At 43.2% G+C, this 22,793-nt stretch overlaps 2 protein-coding genes across 3 annotated transcripts in view; both read right to left on the bottom strand.

The window, feature by feature from the left end:
- Positions 1-22,793, bottom strand: part of THSD4 (thrombospondin type 1 domain containing 4) — a 675,283-nt gene that overhangs the window by 256,963 nt on the left and 395,527 nt on the right. The gene's annotated exons all lie outside the window — the stretch shown is intronic.
- On the bottom strand, positions 9,478-11,046 carry LOC133255291 (importin subunit alpha-8). The gene has a single exon (XM_061429807.1). The coding sequence runs from the start codon at positions 11,044-11,046 to the stop codon at positions 9,478-9,480; it is 1,569 nt and encodes a 522-aa protein (XP_061285791.1).

The following is a 22,793-nucleotide window of genomic DNA, read 5'->3' as shown; positions in this document are numbered from 1 at the left end:
ATAAGGAAGGAATTTTTTGAAAATTACTTAGTTGCAGGGCTTCCAGCTGGCACAGTGGTGAAGAATCCATCTGCCAATGCAGGAGATACAAGAGGCTCGGATTCAATCCCTGGGTCGAGAAGGTCCCTGCAGTCGGAGATGGCAACCCACTCCAGTATTTCTGCCTGAAAATCTCCATGGACAGAGGAGCCTGCAGGCTGTAATCTATGGGGTCGCAGAGTTGGACAGGACTGAGCACACACACACACACTACTTGGCTGTAAAAAACTTAGCTCTTTTCATAGAGAAGACTCCGTTTTCTTAAATAATCAAAGATCAATGAAGAAGACACAAAGCACTGGAAACCATTTGGATAAAAACCCAGAATCTTTCTTGGCTGATTACTTAGAAGGTAAAGAAAATCCTTGCACAGTCTCATGAAGGACAGACCAATAGTCCAAGAACACTTTCTTATTTTAACAGATGAAAGAAAATTGCTTGAGTTTTATATAAGTATACTATTGATATTAAAGCTTTTTTTTTCAAGTCACTTTAGAGCTCTTTTACATATTAATATTTGCAATACCCTGTGGAACTAGAATAACATCACATATATATAACATATCCATGGACATGCATAACATAGAGACAGACACAGACACCCTATAGTTTTTGTTCCAAAACTTTAACCATGAATCAGGTACAACAAATACACAACTCACTAGTTTATGAATGACCTTTGAATCCAAATTGCTTCTCTGGAAGATAGAACAAGTTATGGTTACCCACTCATATGGCTAAAGCTTTTTACTTTGTGGAGAAGACTTTTTTTATTGAAGTACAGTTGATCTACAGTATTCTTTTAGTTTCAGATGTATAACATGGGAAGTCAATATTTTTATAGATTATACTCTATTTAAAGTCATTATAAAGTATTGATTATATTCCCTGTGCTATACAATATATCCATGTATAGTAGTTTATAGCTCTTAATCCCCTGCCCCTATCCTGCCTCTCTCTTCTTCTGTCCCCTACGACTAACCACTAGCTCGTTCTCTGTGAGTCTGTTTCTGTTCTGTTCTATTTGTTTGTTTTATTTTTTAGATTCCAGTGTAAGTGGTAAAATATGGTATTTGTCTAGAGAAAGGAGTTTTATTTCCATTTGCCAGGTGAGGAAGCTAAGGCTCACAGAAGTAGACAGCTCTGCCAAGGTTGGGGTAGTAGGAGGAAGTGGACCTCCATTTGGGTGTTGCCTACGTCCAAATACTTTCTACTGTATCAGCGTTTCCTGTGAAGCCAAGCATTCTTAGGTGATACTGCAGGAAGGGGAGGCTCCTGACAAGGGCCGTGACTCTCAGAGTCGAGGAGCCCTCTCTACCACAACACCACCCACAACACATGGGTGAGAGCACCTGCCTTGAATCCTAATCACTGACCCTGACCATGGTAAAGGTGGAGGGATGAGGGGATTTTCCAAGTTAGTTGTGCCCCATCTTCAACTTTTGTGGTTTCCAGTAATAATCGCTTTAGAAAGTTGGGTATATATCTGAGAGCAAGAGATTTCAAGGTATTCTTCATTCTTACTTAAGGCAATTTTCCTAGGCTTGAACCTAGGCTATCTCGGACAATATATTATAGTATAAACAGAGAAATGGATGGAGATCAGCAGTATTTGAATAATGTCCATGAAGAAAATTCAACATAAGAATAGTAAATGTGAACTGAAGTGTATATGTGTGTGTGTGTGTGTGTGTGTGTGTGTGTGTGTGTGTGCTGATGCCACTGGTAATAGAGCAGTGGCCTGTAAATTTTCTGTGTGTGTCTACAGCACTATTGCAGATACTCAAATTTGAGGCTGTACACTTGAAGGACTTCAAAGGTGAACACTAGTTATGAAAAAAAAAAAAAAACTTCAGGAAGTTCAAAAAACTTTCCACAGTTGTCACACTATTTACTTTTGTTGCCCTGCATTCAGGAAGAATTGCTTGCTGCCTTGACCACATGCTTTTTTATATTCACAAGAAGCATTTTCATATTGCAATAAATGACCATTTTCCATAGGTGTGAGTTTGATGTGACACAGAACACTATGCCTCATTCTGTGCCACATCGCATAACCTGTTCAGTTCAGCACACCATCTGACAGACGCTGTAAGAGAATCTGTTCTAGGATGAAGCAAAAATAAATCCATTCTATCCAGATCGAAATTTGGCAGAACACCCAAGTGCCACAATGACACAATAACCCATGCCGGTGGCTGCAGGGATTCAAGTCACCTAATTAGAAATGTGTCGAATAAAAGTCACAACATTTGTGCAAGTGAAATATTAAGCTCCCTTTCACATATACAGTCCTTCACCCGGCCCATAAACATGCCAAGAGAGATTCAACATCATGTTTCAAGTACAGCACTAAAGAAATAGTTTCTTTCAGGAACAAAAAAGCCAATGCAACGTTAAAAAAGAATCACTACACTAAGCCCAAGAACAGCGCAATAAAATTGCCAAGAACGACAGCATTTCTGTCTACTTGGTAGACCTTTAAGTGACTGTCTCCTAACAAATACTCTGCCTGTGCCAGTGATGTGTGATTTAAGAGAGGAAATACTTAGGGGCTTAAGAGACCTTTGCAGGGAGCCTGGAAGCTGGCTGCAAGTTTGAAGACATCTGCATTCCCTGGAATCTAGGTTCATTTCTCTCTGGGAACCACCAGGATGTAGAGTCCATAAACTGTGATTTTAGAAGGTCTCTGAAGTAGGCAATGAATCAGAACAAAATGAAACTCAGTGCAAGTAGGTAGCAATTTATCATGGCTTTGTCCCCAGTATATGCAAGAAAATTCAGACAGGCAATGGCATAGGGATGGGTCAGTGAAAACACTTTAAAACTTGATAATGTATCCAGGAGCAGAAGGAAGCTGAACAGGGTTGGTTCTCATTTCTTTGGCTCAGCGACTATTTCCTGGGTGTCCGCATTGTACGGGTGTTAGAAGCTTCTAGATGAATGTTCCAGGGGCTCCAGGGAACAGACAGAAGGTCCTGCCTCTGTGGTGAGATGTCAAGGCAGAGCTGTGGTCTCTTAGAGCTACTCACTGGCTCTCGCTGAGGTTTTCTACTGCACTTGTGGGACCAGTGAGATTTCTCTGCTTCTCAAAAATCCCAACTGATTCTGACTTTTCAGTATGATTTAGGATGTAGACTTCTGTGTCTGGGTCCTGTTTCATCACAGTTGGAACATTCTGTACACCGACTGTGATAACGGTAGCCAGTTATTTCTAACTCATTGCTTGGGAAAACATCCCACTAATACATAAAATCTTTGCATGGAATCCTTTCTGCGTTGTAAATCTTATAACCAACTTGTGACCTCATAGTTTGAATAAATGTATCCACGGGCAATTTTCAACCCCTGTCTGCCCCCTAATGGCTCTGAGCCCAGACCTGACCTTGTCTGATTCTGTATCCTCCACTGTCTTCTGCATATTTCCATCTGCAAGTCTTATCAACATTTGAAATCCAAAACATCTACAATTAGATTCATAATCTGGTAGTTATGAATGTCAGTTTTAACATTAGACTGCTTGGAGTCAAATTCTGGTTGCACCACACCCCAGCTATGCATCCTTGGGTAAGTAACTTTATCTCTATGTGCCTCTGGGTCCCATTTATAAGATCTGATGATTGATGGTACCTGTCCCTGATGGCTGTCACGAGAATTAAATGAGATATTGTGTGTGAAACACTTAATGTGGTGTCTGATGCATACTAGCAGCTCAGTAAACATTTGCTTTTTTTTCTTAACTATTCATTGCAAAATTGATGTCCATAATTTTGTCATTGGTACCAACCATTCTTTTCTACATGGGGCAGGGAGTGCTACAGACAGGAGCGGCTTCTGCCAATTGCTGTCAGTATCTGTAAGTTTGGGAAAGGCTGTCCCCCAGAAGTCCCCTTTAGAAAGCCATAGTGTACATGAGCATGCAAAGAAGCACTGCAGAGAAGCCTGTTCAACCTTGTTTGATCCAGAGTTTCCCAAATGCATTTGTCTATAGAACAATTTCCAGTATTTTACAACACGTGTTTTGGGGAAACATATGTTAGTGTTGCACTAAAACTTTTTCTCTTATTCACCACACATGCAGTAAAAAAGTCCTGGCAAATTCTTTCGTATGTCTCCTGATTCCAACTCCTCTTCTTTACTCCCATGCTCCACCCCCATGAACCCTGCCGCCACCAATCCAGTTCCTCATTTCCTCGGTCCTGGACTAAGGCTAGAGCAGCCAGGGAGCCCACCCTCTCCATCCTACTCCCCTTGTCAAATTATGTTCCTAAGACATCAAACTGACATCATGGCATATAGTCCCATCACTTCATGGCAAATAGAAGGGGACAAAGTAGAGGTAGTTACAGATTTTACTTTTCTGGGCTCAAAAATCACTGTGGATGGTGACTGCAGCCATGAAGTTACAAGACACTTTCTCCTTGGAAGGAAAATTATGACAAACCTAGACAGCTTATTAAAAACAGAGACATCACTTTGTCAACAAAGGTCCATACAGTCAAAGCTATGGTTTTTCCGGTAGACATGTATGGATGTGAGAGTTGGACCATAAAGAAGGCTGTGTTAGTCGCTCAGTCGTGTCCAACTCTGAGACCCCATGGATTGTAGCCCACTGGGCTCCTCTGTCCATGGGACTCTCCAGGCAATAATACTGAAAGTGGGTTGCCATTCTCTTCTCCAGACCTTCCCAACCCAGGGACTGAACCCAGGTCTCCTGCATTGCAGGCAAATTCTTAACCAGCTGAGCCATTGCAGCTAATCTAAAGAAGGCTGAGTGCTGAAGAATTGATGCTTTCAAATTGGTGCTGGAGAAGACTCTTGAGAGTCACTTGGACTGTACGGAGATCAAACCAGTCAATCTAAAGGAAATCAGCCCTGAATATTCACTGGAAGGACTGATATTGAAGCTGAAGCTCCAATACTTTGGCCACCTGATACAAAGACCCAACTCATTAGAAAAGACCTTGATGCTGGAAAAGATTGAAGGAAAAAGGAGAAGAGGGTGGCAGAGGATGAGATGGTTAAGATAGCATCACCTACTCAATGGATGTGAATTTGGGCAAACTCCAAGAGATAGTGGAGGACAAAGGAGCCTCGCATGCTGCAGGGGGTCACAAAAAGCCAGACATGACTTAGCAACTGAACAACAACAAACAACAACAAATACATCAAAGTCAGGGTAATGGGTTGAATTGTGTTTCCCCCAAAAGATAAGTCCATGTCCTAATCCCCACAACATATGACTGTAGATAATGGAGTTAAGGTCATGCTCCCCCAAAATACAGCACCTTGGCATATTTTAAGCTAAATGGTAGGTGCAGGGAGGACTCTATGATCTTCCCCTGATCAGAGAGTTGAACATGACTGAGCGACTAACACTTTCACTTTGGGGCTTCCCTGATGGCTCAGATGGTAAAGAATCTGTCTTCAGTTCAGGAGACCTGGGTTCCATTCCTTGGATCGGGAAGATCCTCTGGAGAAGAGAATGGCTATCCACTCCAGTATTCTTGCCTGGAGAATTCCATGGACAGAGGAGCCTGGCAGGCTACGGTCCATGGGATTGCAAAGAGGTGGACACGACTGAGTGACTAACACCTACATTCACAAACTCTGGCACTCAAATCTTTTGGTTCCACTTAGAGATACAGAAGTGTTAAATTATATATTCCAAGAGGCACACATAAAGTAAATACAGATTCTGGGTTTGCTAATCCACCAGGTGACTAAAAAGAAAATTGATTTACAGGTTAATAAACTCTTTTAGAATCTAGATGAAGGACTGAGAGCTACCTCTAAGAGGCGATCTCCTTACTCATGGCCATTTGGCAAAGAATTTCATGGCCCTTCCACAGAAGTTCAGTTGTCCTGGGAGTCTAGATATTTTCAAGTTAGAGAAAGCCAGGCATATGATTAAAAAATGACTTTGCCAAGATCACAGAGCCTAAGAAAACTGAGATCAGATTATCCACCCATGTTTTTGGATAGGAACAGATGAATGTCAAAGAAAATATATTTTTTAAATGATGAAATGGAATCAATTAAATATGATGCCTAAGGAATCTTATTTCATTTATTTAAATGGTTTCCCCTTAAATGATTCCCTCCTGCATATTTGTTTTCTTTAAAAAATCATGGAAAATGAAAATACCTTACCAAAAATTATTCATAATCCTACCACTTTTCCTGTTTTGTGGGGAGAATGGAGAAGCAGATAGCTTTTTCGGTGTTCATTAAGTGGAATTAGAAGGGCAAAAATTTGAGCGGTGGCATTTGAGCAGTGTATCGTTTGTATCATTTGAGCAGTGGCACTTTTAGACTTAGTAGGAGAAGACAATGAAAGGAGATCAAACCAGTCAATCCTAAAGGAAATCAGTCCTGAATATTCACTGGAAGGACTAATGCTGAAGCTGAAACTCCAATACTTTGGCCACCTGATGTGAATAACCGACTCATTGGAAAAGACCTTGATGCTGGGAAAGATTGAAGGCAGGAGGAAAAGGGTACCACAGACGATGAGATGGTTGCATGGCATCACCGACTCAATGGACATGAGTTTGAGCAAGCTCTGGGAGTTGGTGATGGACAGGGAAGGCTGACTTGCTGCAGTTCACGGGGTCGCAAAAAGTTGGATACAACTGTGACTGAACTGACTGAGAAGAAGACAAGGAAGTAAAGCAGCAATTTTTTTCTCTCTATTCATATCAATTTCCCCCTTCCAACCCATGTTTCGTTCAAGCCTACTACCTTCAGGTTGCTTCCTGATTCTGACAGTTGGTCTACTAACATTTCAAAATCAGTGTAGTCAAGGAATGCCTTCACTGTTCATCCCTATGATCTCTCTTCCAACTTTGTGTTGTTACATGCACTCATTCCTTTGGGTTTACAAAGACTTCTTGGGAAGCACTCGACCCAGCATACCTATGTTCCTCACTTGTAGCAGCATGATTAAGGATTAACCTCTGGTATCAGATCGTCAGGGTTTAAATCTCAGGTCCTTTGTGTGTGTGTGTGCTCGATTGCGTCTGACTCTGATACCCCATGGACTGTAGCCTGCTAGGCTCCTCCGTCCATGGAATTCTCCAGGCAAGAATACTAGAGTATGTTGCCATTTCCTACTCCAGAGGATCTTCCCGACCCAGGGATCGAACCCGAGTCTCATGTCTCCTTCATTGGCAGGTGGATTCTTTATCACTGCACCACGTAGGAAGCTCTCTTAGGTCCATCACTTGCTATAACTTTGGGCAAGTTATATCCGGAGTTCAGTTGGTCCATCAGAAAATGGTCAATAAGACTAGTAGCTGTATCATAAGACTGTCGTGTTTGATGAAGGAATAACATATGTCAGGTTCTCAGCATAAAACTTGAAACATAGAAGTACCATCCCCCTTCAAAAAAAAAAAAAAAAAAAAAAACAGCAAAAGAAAACCAACCCCAAACAATGTTAGGCTGATCCCATTCCATTTCTAATGTGCAGAACTCCTGCTCTGCTGGACTAATGTGAAGCCCACAGATACATAATCTAATTAATCATAGTAAGTGATTATTATCTCCAAATGTGAGTCAGGGAAAACATCTCAGAAATGTGTGGATTTGAGCACTCTCCCCACCTACCCAAGAGCAGTGGGATAAAAGAGGCTAAGACACTGTCTTGTTAGATGAAACTGCTCTTCTCCCACAAGCTGCTTAAGAAAGCAGTCCCAGGGAGGGGGCCCAGGCTTACTCCACCCACTGGAAGCTCCAGGAAAGCTCCTAGTTTGCACTGATCAGGAACCTTCTTTTAGAGTCATTCAGGATGTAGGGCATCATGGGACAAACTTGTTAAACTTCATCACTCCCTCCCAGATCCCCTTGGTCATCTGGGTCTCATCTTCACACCAGTCGGCCCCTCCCTTCTTGAGGTCACTCTTCCACTCTCTCTGACAGCCTCAACCCTTATGGCTCTGACTTAGAGTTAGATCATGTAGTAGCTGCAAGTGTTGTAACTCCTGTCTCAGTTTCCTGTGTAAAATGGGGCCAATAATAGTATCTAAACCATGACCATGCCTGTGTGCTCAGTCGTGTCAGACTCTGCGACCCCATGGACTGTAGCCCACCAGGCTCCTCTGTCCATGGAATTCTCCAGGCAAGAATACTGGAGTAGGTTGCCATTTCCTACTCCAGGGATGGAACCTGTATCTCTTATGTCTCCTGCATTGGCAGGTGGGTTCTTTACCATGAGTGCCACCTGGGAAGCCCTAATAGCATCTGGGATTTAGGATTATTGAGAGGACTAAAGAAGTTATCCTGAGAAAAGCACTTAGAATACCACTAGACACATGGTATACACTCAATGAAACTAGCTCTTATTACTCTGATTTGCCAGCACTGACACTGAAGCAGACTCTCCATGATGCTGCTACTGCTAAGTCACGTCAGTCGTGTCTGACTCTGTGCGACCCCATAGACAGCAGCCCATAGGCTCCCCTGTCCCTGGGATTTTCCAGGCAAGAGTACTGGAGTGGGGTGCCATTGCCTTCTCCCGCAGACTCCCCATAGCTTCATCTTATTTTCCTTTTCTTTAAAAGCTTTTTATTTATTTATTTTTTGGCCACACCATACAGGGTCTTAGTTCCCCGACCAGGGATCGAACCTGGGCCCCCCGCAGTGTAAGCGTGAAGTCCTAACCACCAGGGAAGTCCTTTCATCTTCTTTTGTGAATGCCCCCTTCCCTTTTGCCCAAGAACTGGACCTGGCTGGCCTCTGAGGCACCTCCTCACATCTTGAATATCTTAGGGCCTAGATAAAGGTAAATACTCTCTTGCCGCCAGACCCTTTGCTACTTCCAAAGCCAAGGCTGCATCTTCTCCAAAAACTTTCAGTCCCCTTGAAGTTCATGTTCTTCTAACCATTTCCCCTACTCCCCGTCTTGCTCCTGTATCTGCTATTCTCCACATAGAAACCAGAGAGATCTTTTAACAATTTAATTCCGATTATATGCCTCTTTTGCTTAGAACCCTTCTCTGATGCCCTGTCATATTTGGAACAAGACCCAAAGCTTGCCTACATGTCTGCTATTATATCACATCACTTATCTCTATGGCCAAATAGAAAAACTGGATTTTTGCAGCTCCTGAAACACATAGCACTCACTCTCACCCCAGGACCTCTGCACTTGCTGTTTCCATGGCCCTCAATACCCACATTCTGGATCCTTCATATCATCTAGGTCTGAGATCAAAGGTCATATCAGAAAATCCTTCAAAGAGCTCTCAACATAAGTAGCCCCGTGCTCACTACCACTTTACTTCCTCTATTGTTCTCATGGCATTACCAACATCTGAAATGATCTGGATTTTTTTTTTTTTTTTGAAAATGTGGAAAATTTTATTAACGTTCAGTTTTAAAAGCTTTACGCCTATGGTACGCCAAGGGGAAGGGGTTTTCTTAAAGAAGTGAGTCTTAGGGTCTGGGTCCCAGTTTAGGAGTTGTGCAGCAGTGGTATGTGTTTGTTAAGTCCTTCAAGAATTTGTGATCTTGGTCCCGGGCTCGCAAGGCTGTGACAGTTTCTTCTTCCTCGGAGAAGTGTCTCTCGATAATGTTCAGCGCGGTCAGGGCGACCTGATGGTTCTCGTGAAGTTGCAGAGCCTCAATTCTATCAAGCCCGCCGAGTCCTTCTATCAGCAGACACATGTTTTCCTTCTGAGAAATCTTCTCTGATGCCTGGAGGATGAAAAAGAGAACGTCGAGGATGATGATAACCATTTTGTTGTCTGGGATGGTGAGGAGATTTATGAGCGGCTCCAAGACTCCAGCCTGGACAAGCTGGATCAACTGCTCCACGGAGCCCCCGGTTGTGAAGTTAGCCACAGTCCAGACAGCCTCCTTCTGGACTTTAAACTCTCCGTTTTTTAGCACGGCCACCAAGGGAGGCAGGGCGCCACAGGCGATAAGCCGCTGGATGTGTTGGCGGGGCCCAGCAGCCACGTTGCTCAGGGCCCAGGCTGCCTCCTTCTGGATGGAGGGGCAGGGATGTGTCAGCAGCTGGGGCAGCACACCCAAGATGCCCGCGTCCAGGGCCAGCTGGGTCTGGTGGTCCGTTCCTATGACAATGTTGCCCACGGTGCGGAGAGAGGGGGTCAAGATGTTGAGTTCCGAGCTGCTCATAAGCTCAACCAGCCTGGGCAGGACCCCAGTGTCCACCACCTGGCCGATGCGCGCATCGCAGCCATCGGTGAGGTAGGACAAGGCCCAGCAGGTGTCCGAGAGGACCTCTCTGTCTGGGTGCCCCAGGAGGTAGAAGAGGGCAGGCAGCATCTGCTTCACCGCGTGGTCGGAGGGGTACAGGTTCTTGTTCCGGCACAGGTTGGACAGGGTCCAGGCGATGTTGCGCAGGAATGGGACTGGTATGCTTGACGAAACCAGGGTCAGCAGATGTGGAATGGCATCACTCGCGATAACATTGTCTCTGAATTCTGGTCCATCACCTGCTATGTTCCCGAGGGCCCACACGGCCTGTTCACACACAGTCATGTGAGGGGAAGACAGGAGCTCAACCAGGGGCTGGATGGCACCCCCGACCACGACGGCGCGAGTCAGCTCTGAGGCCCCTGAAGCAATGTTGGTCAGAGCCCAGGCTGCCTCGAACTGCAAGCGGGGGTGAAGGGACGACTTCAGGAGCTCCACCAGCCTGGGGATGAGTCCCGCGTCCACGATCAGCTTCAGAGGAGGGTTCTTCTCCCGGGACAGCATTTTCCTGGCTGCTTGGGTGGCCTGGAAACATAGTTCTGGATCTGAGGCATTGACACCACTGATTATTTCTTGCAGGGTGAGGCTGACCCCTTTGGTCTGCTGATCAGAAGGGTCAAGTGAGACATCAGTGATGTTCCTCCTCTTCAAGGCCTGCTCATCCTTCTTGGCTTTCCGGAGCTCCAGGCTGACTGCAATCCTCTGCTGCCACCTCGCAGATGCATCTTTGCCCCGATACTTAAATTTTCTCAGCCTCTCTTCCGGAGCATCCAAAGTTGGCATATTGACTGGAAGAAGTAAAGTACCTGATAGTGAGCCACCTGGATTTTTTTTTTTAACTTATTCTTTTCCTATCTTTCCTCTCCAGGATATAAGCTCCATAAGATTAGGGATCTCTCTGAGCTTAGAATAGCGCCTGGCCCGTAGTAACCATCAATAAAAAAACAAACAAAACTACAAGGTCTAAAGACATTGAGCTGTGGCATTGGACAGACCGAGGTTTGCATTTGAGCTCTGCCATGTATGGGTTGTGTGATCTTTGACAAATTATTTACCTCTCCCAAACTCAAATTCCTCAAAGTAAAATATGGGGGCAGGGAATGGTTCCCTACCATCACAGCTGTAAGCACTATTAATAAGATTTCATCTACAGCACCTAACACACTGCTGGGAAAAATTCAACCATTCAACAAATAGTTATTATAGTTATTATTATCCAGAGGACAACACAGACCCTAACCTTTAGTAAGACTGAGGCTAGTTAAACTGGGATCTGTTTCTCTTTTTCAGAGTGGAGCAGAAACAGAATCTAGCCAGAAGGATGTTTCTATCATTCCCACCCAGATAGGGACTTCCCATTTTGGACAACTGCCTCCCTTTGTCTGAGAAAGAGAGCAGATCATCACATCACCTTCCTGAGAATAATCAATGCCATATTTAGGGTTTTAAAGCTGACAGATGATGATCCCAAGGTATCATAACTCCTTGTATAAATTAGCAAGAGGAACTAAATTTTCCATAACCTAATTGAGTGTATTTAGAATGAAAAAAAAAAAAAAGAGAGAACACATTTTCCTGAGAAGAATAAGGGAAATTTTCAGCTCTGTCCTGCTAAGGAAGGGTCTATTTCATACAAACAATGCATACATGTTCCCTAGAGCCTCCTGCTCTTCTGAGAGCTCTTGGATCCAACTTCTCTTTTACTTTCCTGCTGGGGGTCTCTGGATAATTAAAATAAGGAGAAAGGGGGCTGGTCTGTTCTATTCCTCAACATTCATGGCCAACAGACAAAGCATACGTACATCTATATAGCACTTTCCACCTCTGGGGATCCTCCAGAAGCTTTCCAAGTGCTAGCAGGGTCATTTTTTATTGCAAAAGAAGTTACGTCACGCCTTCTAGGCAATTTGTGTTTTGTAGCCTGCTCAATAAACTAGTACCATACAGGGAGTTTTAGGCCCTTCTTTCACGGGCCTGAGAAAAAGCATAATTAAAAATTCTCTTATTCTTCTAAAGGTGGCCTTGGATGGGTGGTAGGTAAAGCAAGTAGTTTGCTGTGGTTACATCAGTGAAGGGCAGCCAGGGGTTTGAGTGGGAAGTGGTTTGGTATTAGGCATGCTGAACTTCAGATTCCAGGGAGACTTCCAAGTAGAGATGTCCAGTGTGCCACTGACCACATCCCTACGGAATTCCACTGGAAGGGATTCCTTGTGCAAGTTACAACTGAGAATGTCCTCTGACCTGAAGTTACTGCTGCAGCTAAGGGATAATTTACAAAGCGAAATCCAAATTGAATTAAGGGAGATTCTGGGGTGGGAAGATAAGAGGAACATAGGTAGAAAAGCAGAGAAAGAACTAAGGGCAAGAATGAGAGTGAACTAGGAATGTAATAGCAGCAGTATTTACAACAGCCAAGACGTGGAAGCAACCTAAATGTCCATCAACAGATGAAAGGATGAAGAAGATGGACATATATACAATGGAATATTACTTAGCCATAAAAAGAAGGAATAATGCCATTTGCAGCAACATGGATGGACCTAGAGATGATCGTATTAAGCAAAGTAAGGCAGACAAATATTCTATGATAACACTCAAATGTGGAAGCTAAAACGTGATACAAATAAGCTTATTTATGAAATTGAAATAGATTCACAGACATAGAAAACAAACTTAGGATTACCAAAAAGCATAATGGGGAGTGGCAGCAGAGAGATAATATTAGGAGTTTGGGATTAATCTATACCAGCCATGAAATTAAAAGACACTTACTCCTTGGAAGGAAAGTTATGACCAACCTAGACAGCATATTAAAAAGCAGAGACATTACTTTGCCAACAAAGGTCCGTCTCGTCAAGGCTATGGTTTTTTCAGTGGTCATGTATGGATGTGAGAGTTGGACTCTAAAGAAAGCTGAGCACCGAAGAATTGATGCTTTTGAACTGTGGTGTTGGAGAAGACTCTTGAGAGTCCCTTGGACTGCAAGGAGATCCAGCCAGTCCATCCTAAAGGAGATTAGTCCTGAATATTCATTGGAAGGACTGATGCTGAAGCTTCAACTCCAGCACTTTGGCCACCTGATGAGAAGAGCTGACTCATTGGAAAAGACTCTGATGATGGGAAAGATTGAAGGCAGGAGGAGAAGGGGATGACAGAGGATGAGATGGTTGGATAGCATCACTGACTCAATGGAGATGAGTTTGAGTAAACTTGGGGAGTTGGTGATGGACAGGGAGGCCTGGCATGCTGAAGTCCATGAGGTCGCGAAGAGTCAGACGTGACTGAGTGACTGAACTGAACTGACACTGCTGTATGTGAAACAGGTGAGCAACAAGGTCTTGCTGAGCACAGGGAACTGCACTCAATACCATCATGGAAAGACCTGAGAAAGAATATACGTATTTGTGTATGACTGCATCACTTCGCTGTACATGTGAAACTAACACAACATTATAGATTACACATCAATTTAAAAAAGTGAACCAGGACACACAGAGGTGGAGCAAGAAGAAGAGAAGCAGGAAAGCAGAGGACACACTTAGACACGTTCGGAAGGTAGAGAGATGGACATTTTTGCTAGCATTTTCTAAATTCATCATTATTCACAGTGCTCAATTCTTTTGGTGATCTTACTTATGTAAGTGTAAACTCATGCATTGGAGAAGGAAATGGCAACCCACTCCAGTGTTCTTGCCTGGAGAATCCCAGGGACGGGGGAGCCTGGTGGGCTGCCGTCTCTGGGGTCACACAGAGTCGGACACGACTGAAGCGACTTAGCAGCAGCAGCAGCAACTTTAGTCCATGAAAGCAGTCAACATGCTCTGGGCAAACTTTAAGCAGAGCCTTCCAGCACAACGTTCTGGGGTGACAGAGCTGCTTTCTGCCTTGTCCAACATGGTAGCCACCAGCCACAGTGGCTACTGTGCATGGAAAATGTGGCCAATTGAATTCAACTGGATTTTACATTTCATTTAACTTTAATGCATTTCTCAGAATATGGTGTCCATAACAAAGAGAATAAAAGTGAAGTATGTTACACAGTTTCAATGAGCATTTAACATATTTAATAGCTATGTAATTATTTCAATTATTTCTGTAATTATTTCTAATTATAGAACTATAACTATTATGTCCAACTGATGATTTCACAGATACTGTATTGTTTAGAATAATAAAAAATGAAATAGTGCATTTATTTGAAGACAAATATTAAGTAAGTAATAGTACCTGTGGTGTATGAACATGGCATAAATCGTGAGGGCTAAATGACTATAAAGTCCAGAACGTGCTAGACTAGACAGTGTCTTCTAAGCACATCATACTAAAGAATTTTCTAGGCAAGAAATACTGGGGTGGGTTGCCATTTCCTTCTCCAAAGGATCTCCCCAACCCAAGGATTGAACCTGCGTCTCTTGTGTCTCCTGCATTGGCAGGTAGATTCTTTACCGTTTGCATCACCTGGGAAGCCCCAAAGATGGGAAACTGACTTCAATTTGCTACCTTCTACTCACAGTGCAAGAAAGTAGAGCTGCTTTTCAGCTGTTGACATAGAAGAGAAAGATAGACGAGGAAGGAGGTGTGAGACTGCAAAGTCTGTCAAGAAAGCAGAGACTTAGGGGAATTCAAGCCAAGCTCCGTGCTTGTTGTAGAAGCTATTGGGCCATTCACAGTCATGACGCCAGCTTTTGCATTTGCTTGCTGGGTGAATCAGGACAAAATGGTGATGAAGAGATCTCAGAGATGCCGTTGGAATAAATAAGGTGGTCAGCATAGGCTGTAAACTGTCAAGAACTAAATACAAATGTTACTCAGTGTTATTCCTTCCTTTCTTTGTTTGGCTTTGTCTCCTCTTCCAAGACACCACCTGCACCCCATGTGAGTGGATCACAGATATTTTATTAAGGAATACTGACCAATTTCAATGCTTGTGGCTATCCTGGTTCCTGTGGTATGTTGATCAGAGTGCTTCTACTTGGTCAAGAAAACACTTCAGAGGCCAAGCTTAAGTAGTCCATGATAAAGGTTAGGTCTTTAATATGGATCTGTTACGGGTTATTCATGCAGGGTGTGTGTCATCCTGTGAGGATAGCCACAACCCGGTCATGGCATCTGCTGAGCCTCCGAAAAAGCTGCTAGGATTCTGCCAGCATGTGCTCTGAAAAACAGCCAAGGCACAAATTAACACCCACTTTCCGGCAATGGGAACAATTCCTGAAAAAGCCACTTCTGCAAAACCCAAGGCAACCTGGAATAATCTGGGAGCCAAGATACAATTTATTACTTCACAAAGAACAGAGAATTCTGATCCAGCAGCAAACTAGCTGCTGGGTTTTTTCCTTTCCCACACCAGCTACATTTTAAAGGTCTGACAAGTCTCAATTTACAAGCCCAGCCTCAGAAAGGAATGCTTCAAATAGCCAAGATTTATAGAATGTCATAATGGAAGACCAAGTAAAGATGGGGTCCTCTTCAACCCCTCATCTTAGAAATGGGGCCACTGAGGCCCAGGCAGAGTAAGCAAGTGAATTGCCAGATGTAACACACTCATGATGATACAGCCCGCCCTGAAACCAGAGTATTTGAACCTCAGGATCATTTCTCTTTCTAACTCCCCCAATTTTTCTACTACATTTAAACACCAACCATGTTCTCAAATTCACATTTTAAAAGAAATATTTTTCATCTCAACCTGCTGCTGCTGCTAAGTTACTTCAGCCGTGTCCAACTCTGTGTGACCCCATAGATGGCAGCCCACCAGGCTCCCCCGTCCCTGGGATTCTCCAGGCAAGAACACTGGAGTGGGTTGCCATTTCCTTCTCCAAAGCATGAAAGTGAAAAGTGAAAGTGAAGTCACTCAGTCGTGTCCGACCCTTAGCGACCTCATGGACTGCAGCCTACCAGGCTCCTCTGTCCATGGGATTCTCCAGGCAAGAGTACTGGAATGGGGTGCCATCACCTTCTCCGTCATCTCAACCTAGTAGATTCCAAAAGAGGATTCAGGCATGGCTTGAAAGATGGAGCTAAACAACATCAAAAGTTAGTTTCTAACCCTGATTGGGTTTCCATGAAGAGCTGATACCTAATGTGGGGACCAAAGTCACAGTCTAGGCATTAGGGAGACACAGGATAACTCATTCATTCATTTCTGGTGAATGTTAATTGGTGAAAGTGAAAAGTGAAGTCACTCAGTCGTGTCCGACTCTTTGTGACCCCATGGACTGTAGCCTAACAGGCTCCTCCGTCCGTGGGATTCTCCAGGCAAAAGTACTGGAGTGGGTTGCCATTTATTCACCAAAGAAAAAAATGACACCACGAATTATATGTTTTAAAGATGTCCAAATCTCAACTTTGACCCAAAATTTTCACTTCTATAGAATACTTGGAAGTTCTATAACTAAGAACATCGTTTATAAGATGTTCTCTTTGCAGGAGGTTAGTAGGTACTAGAAAAAATTAGAAACAACTTGAATGTATAATAGCAAGGCTTAGTTGAACAAATTTGGATATGACCATTTGTGAAATGTTATGTAGTCAATAGAAAGGCTATCTATTTATACTCTCCAACAGAGAGAAATGTTCACGAAATGTTGCTTAAAAAGCACATTATAAAACAGCACATTTAGTATGATTCTGTTTTTGTTAAGCTGAAATCTTTTTATTTATTAGCAAATAAAGACATATGAGATCATCACTGGACAATAAGCCCTAGGAAGTTTTAATTTTTTCTTTTTTTGTTTGTTATTTTCTATTTTTTGCAATGGAAATGTAGTGGTTAATTCATAAAGTGTTTTTGAAAAGTCTTAAAAATGAAACACATTAATTATTTACTACTCAAGGTGGAGACCAGCAAAAGAATAACCTTAATACCTTCTCTACTGGCAGATTCCACGAATCAAATGGTGATGCTTATCTCTGTGCCAATGTCTTTCAAGTCCTCCTAATTACTTTCGCAGGTGGCCAGAAGGAATTGGCTCTTTCCATTACAGGCACCGTTACACATCTTATGTCTAAGACAGAAATGTTAAAAAAAAAAAAAAAGAAATGTGACCTCTGTGATGACTGCCCTTCCTTCCTCTGGTAAAGGGAGCGTCCCTCCTGTTCTTCCTTACCTTTCTCTAGGCTGAGAGAATGATGCAGCCAAAGGGATCCTGGCTCTGATCTCAGTTAGCCCAAGTTCAAGTATTGTGCATGTGTGCTAAGTTGCTTCAATCATGCCCAACTCTTTGTGACCCCATAGACCATAGTCACCCAGGCTCCTCTGTCCATGGGATTTTCCAGGCAAGAATACTGGAGTGGGTTGCCATGCCCTCCTTCAGGTATCTCTCAGCCCAAGGATCAAACCCACATCTCCTACATCTCCTGCACTGCAGGCAGATTCTTTACCTGCTGAGCCATCAGGGAAGCTCTTGACTCTGCCGTTTATTTGCTGCCCCACTTTATTTAATTTATATGCAGAGTACATCATGTGAAATGCCGGGCTGGATGAAGCACAAGCTGGAATCAAGATTGCCAGGAGACATATCAATAACCTCAGATATGCAGATGATACCATGCTTATGGCAGAAAGTAAAGAGGAACTAAAGAGTCTCTTGATGAAAGTGAAAGGAGAATGAAAACACTGGTTTAAAACTCAACATTCAAAAAACTAAGATCATGGCATCTGGTCCCATCACTTCATGGCAAATACATGGGGAAACAATGGAAACAGTGACAGACTTTACTTTCTTGGGCTCCAAGATCACTGCAGATGACGACTGCAGCCATGAAATTAAAAGACGCTTACTCCTTGGAAGAAAAGCTATGACCAACCTAGACAGCATATTAAAAAACAGAGACATTACTTTGCCTACAAAGGTCTGTTAAGAAAAGCTATGGTTTTCCCAGTAGTCATGTATGGAGTTGGACTGTAAAGAAAGCTGAGTGCTGAAGAATTGATGCTTTTGAACTGTGGTGTTGGAGAAGACTCTTGAGAGTCCCTTGGACTGCAAGGAGATCAAACCAGTCAATCCTAAAGGAAATCAGTCCTGAATATTCATTGGAGGGACTGATGCTGAAGCTGAAACTCCAATACTTTGGCCACCTGATGTGAAGAACTGATTCATTGGAAAAGACTGATGCCAGGAAAGATTGAAGGCAGAAGGAGAATGGTACGACAGAGGATGAGATGGTTGGATGGCATCACTGACTCAGTGGAGATGAGTTTGAACAAGCTCCCAGAGCTGGTGATAGACAGGGAAGCCTGGAGTGCTGCAGTCCATGGAGTCACAAAGAGTTGGACATGACTGGGCAACTGAACTGAACTGAACTTAGGCAAGTACTTAACTTCTCTGAACCTGACTTTCTTCTTTTGTAAAGGTACAATTTACGCATTACAAAATGCACATCTCTTAGACGTACAGTTCACTGAGTTTGGACAATCATTTACAAATATTACAGATATTTACACATGTATCCACCATCTTAATCAAAATATAGAACATTTTCATTACCCCTGAAAGTTCCTTCCTGGCCCATATATAAATCAAAGCATTTACTTTCCAATTTCCGTGACCACAGCGGAGTCCCCCCTATTCTAAAACCACATAGAATGGAATCCTACAGATCATCTGGTTTCTTTTGATCAAAATAACGTTTCTGAAATACATCCATGATGTTGTGAGCATTAGCATTGAATAGTGTGTTCCTTTTTGTTGTTGAATATATCCATTGTGAGAATACCTCAATTTGTTTATCCATTCACTTACTGATGGAAGTTTGGGTTGTTTCCAGTTTGGGGCTGTTATAAATAGAGGTGCTATTAACACTTCTATTCAAGTCCTGTATGTGTGTGCAGGTGTGCATAGGTGTGTGTGTTTGTGTGTCCGGGCATTTTGATTTCATGAAATTGCTGGATCAGTTCTTCAAAGCAGTTGTGCCATTTTACAAGCCCATCTGCAAGAGATGAAGATTCCAGTTTCTCATCCTCACCAACACCAGGCACTGCCAGTAAAGTGCTATTCGTGATGTGCATGGAAGATTTTACTCGCACGTTCCTGGTAACTAACGATGTTGAACATTTTCTTTTAACAGGTTGTTAGTCTTTTTAGATTATGAATTCTTTCTTTTAATGTTTATTTATATGGTGGCATCGGGTCTTGGTTGTGGCATGCAGAATCTAGTTTTCTGACCGGGGATAGAACCTGGGCCCCCTACATTGGGACTGTGTGAAGTCTAAGCCACTGGACCGCCAGGGAAGTCCCAAGATTATGAGTTCTTTATGTATTCTGGATACAAGTCCATTGTCATGTAAAATGGTTTTAAAAGTAAGTTCCTACCTACCTCAGACATTTAAGGTAAAGAGCAAATTAGACAGTACTGTAACAGGCTATAATTAAGGATAGACTTTCAGCACGGCTGGTAAAGAATCTGCCTGCAATGCAGGAGACCCTGGTTCAATTCCTGGGTCGGGAAGATCCACTGGGAAGCCCAGGTCAGTACTCTTGGGCTTCCATGGTGACTCAGCTGGTAAGGAATCCACGTGCAATGTGGGAGACCTGGGTTCGATCCCTGGGTTGGAAAGGTTCCCTGGAGAAGGGAATGGCTACCCACTTCAGTATTCTGGCCTGGAGAATTCCATGGACTGTATAGTCCATGGGGTCCCAAAGAGTCGGACACAACCGAGTGACTTTCACTTTTTCTTAATGGAAATCACAATTCTCCTATTAGTGAGAATCAGGATAACCGGTGCTACAAGCATTGCAAGGATGATACATCCTCATGTACAGACAGGCTCTCAGCTTTGCCTCACCCCGTCGGGAGGCCTCTGTCAGTGCTGAAGGGATGTGGACCTGACTCTACTTGACCCCCTGATCCTCTTGATTTTGTCTTTCCTCACACTGCTTCCCCATCAGCTTGTGTCACGATGATATTTCCCTAGACTCTGCTTAGGTTTTGGATCAGTTTATTTGCTCTGATCTCTAACTACTTTTCTTTTTCCTGAAATACTAGGTTTTGGGCTGCCTGCAACTAAGATTTATGTTTTTATTTTCCAGTGTGATTTGTTGCTTATCCTGAATCCTGTCCTTTGCCCAGCTTCCTGCCTGCCCTCTTGGCTCTAACTTGTGGTCTTGCTTTTATTCCAAGGGTCAAAAGGTGCTTGTACTGTTGGTTGTTTATGTGGCTTCAGGCCCTTGGTTCTGTCCCAGCTCCAGCCTACTTTATCCCCTGCATATCTGGGCTTGTCCACGGTCTGCTAGACTTGGTTCCTCATTCTTTAGCTGAGAAATAATATTGCCAGGGCGCTCTGTGTGTAAGAGGTGGATTCCGTTTCCCAGAATAAAAGAGTAGTATTAGCTTCAGCATTGAAGGTCTGCGACAACTGACTGCTTGTCGTCTTTCCCTATCTAGTTTCTGTTGTTTTAAAAATAAATTTTCAAATAGAAAATGTATTTATACTTTTCCCTATTAAATTAAAAAGTCAATAGAAAGTAATAAGCCACGATCACAAGAGTTGACAATTTATTGCTATTTCAAAGACAAAGTATTCCTTGCTAGACTAAAGAATCTGGATTCATGTGATTTTTTGACTCTTCTATATGTTCATTCCTTCATTCATTATTCAGCATTTATGGGTCAACAGTTAGATGTGAGTTGCTGTGCTTGGAGCTGAAAATATAAACAAAACTCAGACACAAAACCTTACTCTGAGATGTTCACTGACTGGTGAGGGAAGCAACAGGTAAAGAACTTTGCTTCTATAACACAGCAAGCATTATAATGCAGGTACAAAGTGCTTCAGAAGGTCAGGAATATTTACTCCTGGAGGCCGTCAGGACTGACAGTGGTGGTGATATTTCACCGAAAAGGTGGTACTCAAGCAATGCATTAAAGAATAAGTAGAAATATGACAAATACAGGGAACAGTATCAACACTAATGTATCTCTCCAAACTCTTAACCTCCCAAGATGCTAAAAAGACTCAGCTCTAGAAATTACATTAGCTAAAAAGAATGCTTTGAAAAGAGAGAGAGAAAGTGAAAGGAAAGAAATAAAGTTTATTCAACAATAAAAAAAAAGAAGAAAGGATACCGAGGTGAGTCATGCTGGGATGGTGAAACTCCCACTGAGGTGCTATCTGAGAACATGCAAAAAGACTGAACAAGCAAGCGTAGATGGTTTCAATCAGAGCGCCCTGCCCTGTGCCTTCCTGGCAGGTTTGACTATTTGACTAATATTGGCCTGACCTCGTGAAAACAAACACCGGGCCCATTTTGCTCACTGTTTCATTCTGAGAGCTGTGCCTGGCACATGGAGCACTCAATATTTGGTAAAGAGATGGATGCTAGATGCCCCGAACACGCGGCAGCAGAGGGCAGTGAGTCTCCCGCAGGCAGACCACTCACCCTGCCTGTCTGGGCTGTCTACACCCGGACTCTTGTTTCTCCATTTTCATTCTGTGTCAGCATCTTGATGCTTGCTCTGCATCATTTAAACCGTGATGATTTGACAGTTGACCTTAAGAGTATTTCATGCCTATTTGAGAAAGGACTATTGGGGAAATTCTTTTGTAATAGGACATTTTAAAAGAATTCCTCTAGTTTTCCTTTAAACCACTTTTACTTAGAGAGACTGTTTTAGTTAATTATTCAATTTATTTATTTCTGGCTGCGCTCGGTCTTCACGGCTGCACGCGGGCTTTTTCTAGTTGAGGTGAGCGGGAGCTGCTCTCTAGTTGCCGTGTGCAGGCATCGCACTGTGGTGGCGTCTCTTATTGCAGGGCACAGGCTCTAGGGCACTTGTGCTTCAGTAGTTGTACACACAGGCCTAGCCACCCCAGGGCATGTGGAATCTTAGTTCCTGGACCCGGGATTGAACCCATGTCCCCTGCGTTGGCATGTAGATTCTTAACCAGTGGACCACCAGGGAAGTTCCTACAGAGACTGTTTTGAGGGGGAGAAGACCTGCCCAGGAATCTGACACAGAAAAAGTATAAATATATCTGACATCTAGTTGGGCATGAAATGGTTGAATATGATCACCCCTGGTTTCGTAGAGAAGGCAGGCCAGGTGAAATACAGAAGAGAGGCAGGGACAAAGGTCAACCATAAAGGGAGGGCCAGACTGTCCCAGGACGTGCCATTCCCCTGGGTAGTCAGGGTTCAAGGCAACATCTGAACCACTCCTGCATTTCAGTTCTACTTTTATGGTACGTGTGTGCGTGAGTGTATGTATTATTTGGCTAACTCTTGAGAAACTATAAATCTGTGCTATGCAATATGGTAATCACACTAGCCCAGGTGGCTGTTTAAATTTAAATTATTAAAAATGAAATAAAATGGAAAATTCAGTCCCTTGGTTGTACCAGCCCCATTTCAAGTGCTCAAGAGCCACACGTGGTTCATGGTGACCGCCCAGCAACAATAGATAGAGAGCATTTCCATCATCTCGGAGCATTCCTAGCAGCGTTGCTCTGGACGGTTCACCTGACTCCTGGGGGGGTCAATCATTTATCACCAATCCTTTTAGCTCTCTTTAAAGCCTAGAGTTAAAAG

The sequence above is a fragment of the Bos javanicus genome, chromosome 10 (genome assembly GCF_032452875.1).
Source record: "Bos javanicus breed banteng chromosome 10, ARS-OSU_banteng_1.0, whole genome shotgun sequence".
Classification (NCBI taxonomy): domain Eukaryota; kingdom Metazoa; phylum Chordata; class Mammalia; order Artiodactyla; family Bovidae; genus Bos; species Bos javanicus.
This window is presented reverse-complemented; position numbering and strand designations above follow the sequence as displayed.

Coding starts and splice junctions, on each gene's coding strand:
- LOC133255291 (XM_061429807.1), bottom strand. CDS start 11,046: ATGCCAACTTTGGATGCTCCGGAAGAGAGGCTGAGAAAATTTAAGTAT.